The sequence below is a fragment of the Chaetura pelagica genome, unplaced genomic scaffold, assembly GCF_000747805.2.
Source record: "Chaetura pelagica isolate M959 unplaced genomic scaffold, ChaPel_1.0 scaffold638, whole genome shotgun sequence".
In the NCBI taxonomy this organism is placed as follows: domain Eukaryota; kingdom Metazoa; phylum Chordata; class Aves; order Apodiformes; family Apodidae; genus Chaetura; species Chaetura pelagica.
In genome coordinates this window covers 924,705-934,818 of record NW_009954298.1, presented here as the reverse complement: position 1 = coordinate 934,818, position 10,114 = coordinate 924,705, and the positions used below count along the sequence as shown (strand labels likewise).

The window sequence follows — 10,114 nt, the reverse complement described above, 5'->3', positions numbered from 1 at the left end:
AAGTTTGTCAAGAAGAAGGCTCAGGCCTGGGGCTTTATTTCTATTAAATACCTGCAATAACTCCCTCTCGCTCCTCTGCATAAGAGACAAGATCTTACTCCTCTTACCTGAGAGCCCTTTGCAGGAAAAGACGCACAGCAACAGACTGGGTTTGATTGAGCCAAAAAGGAAATACAAGATCACATGCAACGACTGACAAGCCTTCAACCCGAGCAACGTAAGAATTATGCAAGAATCTTTGCAGCCTCTGCCTGGAAGAAACCTGTGTTCTGAGCTCCAGGAGCACAAACCACTCGCTGCATAAACACCAGCTTCAGTTTCTGCTCTTTTGATTATAAAGCCGCAAGGGACTTGGAAATCTACACTTTATTTGAAACCTGAAAAATAAACTGTTTCCCAACTGTTTTGCAATGCTCCAGGACAGGCAGGGGCTGAGGCAGCTGTGCCCGCCGCAGCGCTGCCCTGGGGAGCTGGCCCTTCCCTGGAACAATGGAAACTTTCTCCAGGACCAAGCCTGCACACACAGGGCTGTGTTTCCCTGCAAGGATACAACAGTTTCATTATTGTTTAACTACCAAAACCCAGCTCCAACAATCTATCAAGCTTGACATTTTATCCCTCTCTGCTGCTAGCCCTGAACACAAGGCATGTATAGGAAGAGGTTCAAGGATTCAGCAAGTTATTTTATTAATATAAACAGATAAACATTTCCCTTCTTCGAACAATTAACTTGCCATTTAAAAAAACCTGTTCAGGAAGCCATGGTCCTGTTTTTTCTCCAAATTATCAAATCCAAGTACCTATAAAGAAATCTATTCTACCAGATTAATAAAAACTCCATTTTAAGACACATATCAAACAACTTCAGAGGCAGTCTGACAGAGGAGGTGCTCCTCGCTGCAGCAGAGCAGCAGTACCTGCTGTGCTTCCAGCCCAGATCTGGTTATTGTAGCACCCAACTACAGCAGTCTGACCTTGCTGCTCACCAGCTCCCCCATCCCAGGAACACCACTGCTCAGCAGGTCAGGCAAGGTCCTAAGAAGCACCAACAATGTTCAGGGAAGAAAACTTATCGAGGCATCATGCAACCTCTCCAAGCGTGTCCTCAAACACAACACTGGAGAAATTAAAGAGTGACTCCAACAACCCCAGGCAGGTGGGTGAAGGAAACATGGGAGTAATTGCCAGTGGCAACTGCTTTCTGAGCAAGGTATTTTGACATTGACAAACAGCGTCACATCAGTTGCAGTCTGGATCTCCAGGGGATGCAATGTTATGGTTTCTGACTCTTTTGGGGAGCAAGCCAAACCAGCACAAGCTCAGGAACACAGAAAGTGGCATTGATGCCATAGTGCTGCTTGTGACATTGCAATTTTAAATTATTCACGTGTATACATGGAATATATAATGCCCAAAGGAACTATGCTGCAATAGAGGTTACTATGCACCATGCTACTCCCAAAAGAGTATTCTAAATTTGCCTGTTTAAAATCTCTCTGCACATCAGTCTAGAGGCTAAAAGATTTAATACATACACTGCTTCAATATATTCTAATAAGCATTTCCCACAACATTCTGAATATAAATAAAAAGGTGGCAGCATAAAAAAAAAGTTGATGTTAAGATAATACTTTAGTTAATGCTGAAATACAATGTGGAAATTCTTATTCCAAGACTATTGACAGAGAAGCAAGAGGGCACTAGAGAAAGAAGCCTAATTAATATTTTGGAGTAAAGTGAAAACTTCAACAGCAATTAATGTGAAGAATGTGTTGATTTTATAGACACTGAGAAGAATAAACAGTGTCCCATAAAACAACATTTCTCTTTAAATAAATTCCCTTATGGGAACATAAATTTTAAAAGCCAAAAAGGGCTTTCAGAGGTTAGAATAAGCCATCAGTTCTGCAGAAACCAGCTGAAAAAGAAGGGAGGACCTAATACAAAATTTGAATTCTTGATCTGACAGTCATACTCTTTCTCAAAGAAAACTGATTTTTTTCAACCTTGCAATGTTCTTTGAAGACTGAATAGCCAGCTTTGGAGGGACATACCATCAGGTGGTTAGAAGACTTGGCCCACACCCATTCTGGTCTAGTTCTCCCCACTTGTGGAACACAGACTCCCTGGCCCATCTCTAGACAGTGTTGCATGCTCCCCAAACACCACTTGGTGCCAGTTCAAAGTACTAACTCCTGGTTTCTTAGAATGGCCATGCCTGGGAAGCAGAGGAAAACAAGCCTGATACCTGGAGACACAGATGGTTACTATCAAGAGTAATGGCTGCCATGAGCTGCAGGAACAGGAGGGCTGGAGCACCTTCAGCACAGGCAGGTCAGGAGCAGCCCTGGCACTGCACACTCCTCACCTCAGCAGGGACCCCAGCACTCCCCAAGAGGTTAGATTGCTGCCCGAGGGCTTAGCCCACACCAGACGTAGCAACACAGAGGTAATTTACAGCCATGCTGTGCCTGCAGCCTGAGCTCAGCCTGCCCTCATCCCAAGCCGCCATGTTCTCACCAGCCCCTACCAGCAGGGCCTTCTTTCCTGGACAACAGCAGTTCAGGGGCAGCTGTGCCCAAAAAAAGGGACATTTACCTGCATCTCACATTACCCTTCTGCCTCCAAAGTGCTTTATTAAGCACCAAGTACTTGTTTCAACACACTTCTTAATTTCTTATCTCTGGCTCAGGCCCTACCCCTCAAGCCTGGTCAAAGGCCTCAGAGATGCTCCATGACACCCTGGGAAGGCAGCCCAAACCTAATTCAACAGCCCTTTTCCTCCTTAGGGTCTGGCACTGGACAGGAGAGCATCTGAGCAGCTGCAGGGCAGGCCTGGGTGCAGCAGGGCAGGCCCACAGCCCAGGCACAGGCTGTGACAGCCCTTCTGCACACAGCCCTGGCAATTCTACCCTCATCATGCTTTAGGCTGATTGATGAGTTTACAGTCTCTGGCAGATCTAATGAACAACAAACAGTGGCAGAAAGCTGCATAATGACAAGTGAAAATTACATAATTAAACCAAAAAAAAAACAACACCCCAAAACCCTGAGGAATGGAAACCACAGCTAAGAGAAAACTGAAGGCCTGAAGAAGTCAGGTTTCACTCATTACCAGTGACCACCAACCCCAAAATATAATTAATATATATTATTGCTTTGTACTCTCATTTTAAGTTGACTCCTAAGAGCCCAAGCACATGTACCTGAGAGAGCCTCACCCAAAGTCAGACTACTTTTTCTGCCCTAGAATCAAACACGATACTTAAATAATGGCTTTAAAACTAATCCAATTCAGCACAAACTTAAGCAATTAAGCATTTACCCATAAGCACCAGAGTCAAGGCTTTTAATCAGCTTTTAATTAAAGTTCAATGCAACCAGCTGAGTGGATATGCAAACATAGTGCTGCAGCTGGGTAACTATACCAGGAGTTACACAAGCATAAGGAACTGCCCATCGTGGAGAACACAGCAAGAGCCAGAGCAAATTGTGTTGCTTCATTAGACCCCACTGTTCTACCAAATCAATCATGTTTACAAAGAATGAACACAAGATCCTCCTCCCCATCACTGTGGACATAAACAAAGGAAGGAGGTAAAAGTACTTGGTGGGAGGTGGCAGGTAAAGGCAAGGATCTGGAATTCCTGAGAAACAACATTTAAAGCTTACAGCTGTGTGTTCCACTTCTCAGTTCTGGAGAAACAAGGTAACAGTGGAAATAATGACAAAGGGTAAATAAATACTCTTTTTGTTTGTTTCATTTAACTATGTATATGCCTTCATGATCACTTCTCTTAAAACATGAGCTTCAAAGTTCTGAAATACCACCCACTACATTGTAAACACACACAAATGTCAATTTATAATGCACCTGTCATTTCCCATCCTAGTGAAATGGAGAACTAAAACAGCATTTTGTAAATCCAGCAAGTTCTCTACCTGTCCCATTGTCAGGTTGGAAAGAACACAAAACTGCCACAAGTTCCTACACTGCAGTGAAATAGTTCTCCAAAAGCAACCTCCACAACCTCCTGTGATGCCCACAGGAAGAAGTGAGCTCAAACTAAACACAAACCAACCCTTTTTATGTCTCAGCAGATTAAACACTACCCTGCACGTATCTTAATCAAAGAGCCATAAAACTAGGACATTCCTACCTATGCTTTAATGTTCCACTTGCCTCTACAGTGTGCAAGAAGGCCTGGCCAGCCTTGCAGCCTTGGAGAGCACGGGAAGCCAGGCAGTGCAGCAGCCAGCACAGCCACCCTGGCTGCGTCGCCGAGCCCTGCCCAGGCTCAGACCGCCTCCCCTGCAGAGCTCACAGCTATTGACCCGCAGTCACATGCTGGAATACCGGGGAGATGCCAGTCTGACCGTAAGTCCACCCTCCCTCCACAGGAAACACCTTGACCAGTTTACAGGAACAAACTGTTCTGAAGAGCAGTTGAGTACTTTTATTTTCAGAACACCTTTTGCCTTCCGTGCCAAAGGAGGGGCTTGCACAGCTTCCACTTTCCTGCCCGCCCTGCGGTTTGAGCAGGAGCAGGGCAGAGCTCCTCACTCGGAAAATAACCTGGGTCCTTGTCACCGAGGCAGCACCACCCCAGGCGTCCTGCACCACACCAGCCAGTCCCCTCAACACAGAAAATGCAAAGAGACAACAATTTCAGTAAAGAGCTGTGCCGGAGGCTGGCACAGATCCAGGATTCCGCATTTCTCACAGCATTTTGAGCATAATCACCTACGCAGCCCCAGAGCACCTCAGGGAGCACGACTCAGAGAAGGGAAGAGCTTCCAAACGCCACTTTCTAAGCCAGAAAAAAAGCGGCTGTACCCGAGTCAGAAATCAGTGTCAGTCACAAAGGAAACTGAAAGGTTTAAAATGCATAGCAAGCCCTGGGTGTTCCTGCTGCAGCAGGGAGGTTGGACTTGATGATCTTCAGAGGTCCCTTCCAGGCCCTATGAATCTGTGATTCTATGATCCAAGCCACTCAAGGACTGAAAACAGAATCATAGAATCCTTTGGGCTGGAAAAGATCTTTAAGATCATTAAGTCCAACCATTAATAACATAAATAACTAGTAAAATAATTCAATTTGTTTTCCATACAACCCAAGCAGCCTTAGAAGATACATTTTAATGTCAAAAAATAATATTCAAAGCAATAGTAGAAAAATGACTATACTGGTCATTACACTCCCAAGTCACTGTAACACCTGATGCCTGGTTTCCTGGAGATGTGTGAACACCTGCCCACCCATGGGAAGGAGTGAATTTATTCCCTATTTTGCTTTACCTAATAAACTGTGCCCCCCTTTGAGGGTGGTGAGACACTGGAAGAGCTTGTCTAGGGAAGCTGTGGCTGCCCCATCCCTGGCAGTGCTCAAGGGCAGGTTGGATGGGGCTGGGAGCAGCCTGGGCTGGTGGGAGGGGTCCCTGCCCATGGGGGGTGGAACCTGGGATCTCTAAGGTCCCTTCCAACCCAAACCTTTCTATGATTCTACATGCACAGCCAGATACCCAGGCAGGTGTGTCACACCTCTGCACACAATACACATAAGCACACACTTAGGTTTGTTATACAGATCGAGAGCAAACAAACCCTCCAAGCCAAAAGGCATCCCCACGACTCAGAGCGAGGGCTGCCCTGTCTGCCCTGGGACAGGTTTTATCATCTCTCTCCAGGACTTTTCCTAAAGTTTTCCAGCAGATTCAGGCAGGGGGAATGTGCAGGGAGAGGCTGGCCTGGTGAGCAGGCACAGCCAGCCTGAGTGACAGAGCTGCTGGGGTGTCTGTCTGAGCACAAAGGAGAAAGGCTGAGTATTAGGCCAGAAACTCTTCTCAGCCTAATTTTACTATGCAAATTCAGGGCAAATCAGCTTGACTAAGAAGTCAAGTTCTTCTAGATCAGGTAACAGATTCCCACAGCCCAAACCCTGTGGCTGTCCCTACCCCCAGCACTCCCAGCAACACCCTCCCTGTGGCTAAGCAGCCTGAAATCCAGGACACAGCTCAACACACACACATCCTACCTCAACAGCAAAGCCTGGGGACAAGGAGCTGCCCGGAGCTCAGCCGTGCCTGCATCACACCATCTTCCCCACACATCCAGCTAGTTCCCAAGAGGACATAAACCTCCCACAGCTGCCATTAGCTGATTGCCCAGGGGAGACACTTCCCTCAGGTCACAGCTGTGCCCAAACCCCAGGGCAGGGAGGTCTGGAGGAGCACAGCCTCACTGTACCCTGCCCTCTTCCCGACTGCCTGGCACTGTCCCTGTTGAATCACTGTCCCATGACTGGTCCCTGGTGACTAAGTGCAAGAGCAGAGTCTCTGCTGTCATTTCCTGGAGGCCACCACAGATGTACACTGAGGTGACAACACAGGGCTCCAACGGGCTGTGCCCCTTCTCATCAACCTGTTAATTAGGGAAAGGAGACAGCAAGAAAGCCCTCTTGGGTCAAATATAACTCGAAGAGGTTTCTATTTGGCTTTTCCCCTGCTCCCCACTCCCCCAAAGAGCTTTGCTTCCCCTATAGAACAGGAGCCTCAGGCAGGTTTTTTTTACACTTAGGTTTGTTATACAGATTCAGAGCAAACAAACCCTCCAAGCCAAAAGGCATCCCCACGACTCAGAGCGAGGGCTGCCCTGTCTGCCCTGGGACAGGTTTTATCATCTCTCTCCAGGACTTTTCCTAAAGTTTTCCAGCAGATTCAGGCAGGGGGAATGTGCAGGGAGAGGCTGGCCTGGTGAGCAGGCACAGCCAGCCTGAGTGACAGAGCTGCTGGGGTGTCTGTCTGAGCACAAAGGAGAAAGGCTGAGTATTAGGCCAGAAACTCTTCTCAGCCTAATTTTACTATGCAAATTCAGGGCAAATCAGCTTGACTAAGAAGTCAAGTTCTTCTAGATCAGGTAACAGATTCCCACAGCCCAAACCCTGTGGCTGTCCCTACCCCCAGCACTCCCAGCAACACCCTCCCTGTGGCTAAGCAGCCTGAAATCCAGGACACAGCTCAACACACACACATCCTACCTCAACAGCAAAGCCTGGGGACAAGGAGCTGCCCGGAGCTCAGCCGTGCTTGCATCACACCATCTTCCCCACACATCCAGCTAGTTCCCAAGAGGACATAAACCTCCCACAGCTGCCATTAGCTGATTGCCCAGGGGAGACACTTCCCTCAGGTCACAGCTGTGCCCAAACCCCAGGGCAGGGAGGTCTGGAGGAGCACAGCCTCACTGTACCCTGCCCTCTTCCCGACTGCCTGGCACTGTCCCTGTTGAATCACTGTCCCATGACTGGTCCCTGGTGACTAAGTGCAAGAGCAGAGTCTCTGCTGTCATTTCCTGGAGGCCACCACAGATGTACACTGAGGTGACAACACAGGGCTCCAACGGGCTGTGCCCCTTCTCATCAACCTGTTAATTAGGGAAAGGAGACAGCAAGAAAGCCCTCTTGGGTCAAATATAACTCGAAGAGGTTTCTATTTGGCTTTTCCCCTGCTCCCCACTCCCCCAAAGAGCTTTGCTTCCCCTATAGAACAGGAGCCTCAGGCAGGTAGGCCAAAGTTTTTGTTGAAATTTGTGTGCCAGGCTCTTCATTCACAGCTTCAAGAGACAGAAGCTACAGAAGCCCCACCAGCAGAGGCCTGGAAATCTATCCTCATTCTCACTCCAGCCTGGCTGCAATCCCTGGGGCCAAACCTTCCTTCCCAAGCTTGGAAAGCCCAGAAATGCAAATAAATACACAACTTTAAAACATTTACTTTCACAGAAAACTGTTCAAGGGTTCAGCTCACACTGCTTGGGCTCATTCCCCTCCTGGGGCAGGAGCTGCCGGGAGTGCAGCCGTTCCCACAGCTGGGTGAGGAGGGACCTGCCCTGTAAATCACAGCCCTGGGAGCACCTAGAGCTGGTTTCCCAGGATCCAGGCTCTGACAGATGTGCCAGACAAAAATCTGTGCCCAGACCTGGCACTGCCTCTTGGGAACCCAAACTGTGCACTCACACACCCCTGCGAGCTGCCCTGTCCACACAGCAGCTCTTTGCTCAGGAATCCCACACTGGAGGAATGTAACTCTGGAAGAATCAGGCTGCTCCTCCCCAGCACAGCCTTGGAAGGCTCCAGGAGCTGGGCTGCTGTGTTATCAGTGTAAGGAGCATGCCCTGATGAGTCCCAGCCCCTACAATCTACATCAGCAGCCTTGAAGTACAAGGCACAGCTCAGCTCACCTGCCAAGGAGGTTGCTTATTCAGCAGAGGAGGGTGTCTAAGATATCTGGGATTAAGAGGAGAGGCCACGCTCCATCCCAGCCTCCCAGCCCCTCCCTGGCACTGCACAAGCACCCAGGAGGTCACCCAGAGCAGGTGAGAGCAGCTGGGAAGCACTGGAGCAAGGACAGATTATTTTAAACCTCACCACATGCAACTGAGGAGGTCCTTGAGCATCAGCAGATCCAGATCATAACCTTCAGCAGTGAACAACAATTCTTCATGCAGCACAGCAGTGCCCAGAAATCCCAGCAGCTCCCTACAGGGCCTGGTGTTACCCTGGGGAGGTCAGACCAAGCACCTGATTATGCCCCTGCCCATCAACAGCCTCTCCTCTCCCAGTCCTGCTAGGGACCAAACCTCAACATTTTAATTAAGCTAACAGCAGTCACCATTAATTGAGTCCCATCTCTCAACCACCACAGCAGTGTGCAACATCTGTTTTTATTCCTGAACCAAGAACACTGTGGGCTGCCCAAGGACGAACAGAGGGCAGCAAGTTTTGGGGAGAACTAAAGCCCCCTCAGGAGCCATGGGCTTGTACAGGGACCTGCCAGCTGATCCCAGGCCAAACCTCTGCTGGTTTAAGTCTGCAGCAGAGGAGAGAACCTGTTGTTGTGCTGCCCACACAGCCCAGCCACCACAAGCAGCATCTACTGAGGCAAGGAGATCTCTGGGGAACCCCAAAGTCTTTCTCCCCAGTGCAGAACAAGAACTTCTGCATGTTGGTCCCTTCCAGGGCTGCAGGACCCAGGGGCAGTCTGTAAAACCTTCAGTGGGCTTGCCTGCTTCTGCTGCAGCTCTCTTGGACCTCAACACTTGCTTTTCCACCCACATCAGAGCCCCTGGGTGGGTGTTGTGGGTGTTGCTGGGCTCAGCTCCTGCACATCAACGTGTCCAATATCCATCTCCACCTGTATCCCTGTTGGCTGCAAGGAGAAAGAGAAGAGCTCAACCCCACACTGCTGGGACTCTGCAGCCAAACCTCTACACTGCTCCATCACCCGCCCCAGGGCCAAAACTCCCCAATTCCATCCCTTTGAGGGCTTCTTTCTGCTGGTGCCCTCATTTTAACCGGGTCTGCTGAACAGAGTTACAGAGAATGCCATTTGGTGAAGAGCATCCTGCTCCAGGATATCCCTGGACACACTATTTGCATATCCAGGGTGCATCTGCTCATCTCCCATTACCACGGGTCACCCAGTGGGGCCTGATCCTGCCCCACCCTCAGGAGCTTCCCTCTGCTCCAAGGCCAGATCCACATCATGTAGCTGTTTCTCCACTACCAGAAGGACCAGCCCAGGGAGCCTCACCTGCCTGGGGGACTTTGCCAAGGAAGCGATGCGGTGTGTGGTGCCTTTTTCCCAGGTGCCTTCTTTGCTCTCCAGCAGCACCCGGGTGCTGGGCACAAAACTCCAGGAGCGGCCAAGGGCTGGCTTCAGTGAGCCACTGCTGCTGTCCCTTGTCACCTGATTAGTCACCTGCAGCACAAACAGGCTTCTCAGTGCCCAGGAATATAGCAGTGCCACTTGGGGTATGGAGCACTGGAAAGCACCAGGAGACAATGGCCAGTCTGCTACTTCTGTGGAATTCTTCTCCATCCTCAGCCCTCCTCCTTGGCACACCATGCCATCCCCTCCAAACACAGCCCACAGAACTGTCCCAGACATGTCCTCAGGTAGGAGCTCACTCCTCTCCACAAGCTGCAGTCACTCCTGGTGCTGAAGGCACCTGCAAAGTTTAACTTGGAGCCTCCAAGCACCCTCCCAGGCCCCCCCTCCTTGTCACTTCATTGCTAATCAGAGCAAAGGGCAGGACTGTCCCGACACCAGGTTCAGC

At 49.5% G+C, this 10,114-nt stretch overlaps 1 protein-coding gene across 1 annotated transcript in view; it reads right to left on the bottom strand.

Moving 5' to 3' along the window:
* Positions 1 to 9,111: 9,111 nt before the first annotated feature.
* RAD51D (RAD51 paralog D) overlaps positions 9,112 to 10,114 on the bottom strand; it is a 5,309-nt gene continuing 4,306 nt past the window's right edge. Inside the window, exons 9-10 of the mRNA XM_010003830.1 lie at positions 9,589 to 9,756; positions 9,112 to 9,204 (exon numbers count right to left, since the gene is read on the bottom strand). Of these exons, the coding sequence (XP_010002132.1) occupies positions 9,112 to 9,204; positions 9,589 to 9,756 (261 nt within the window). The remainder of the gene's footprint in view (positions 9,205 to 9,588; positions 9,757 to 10,114) is intronic.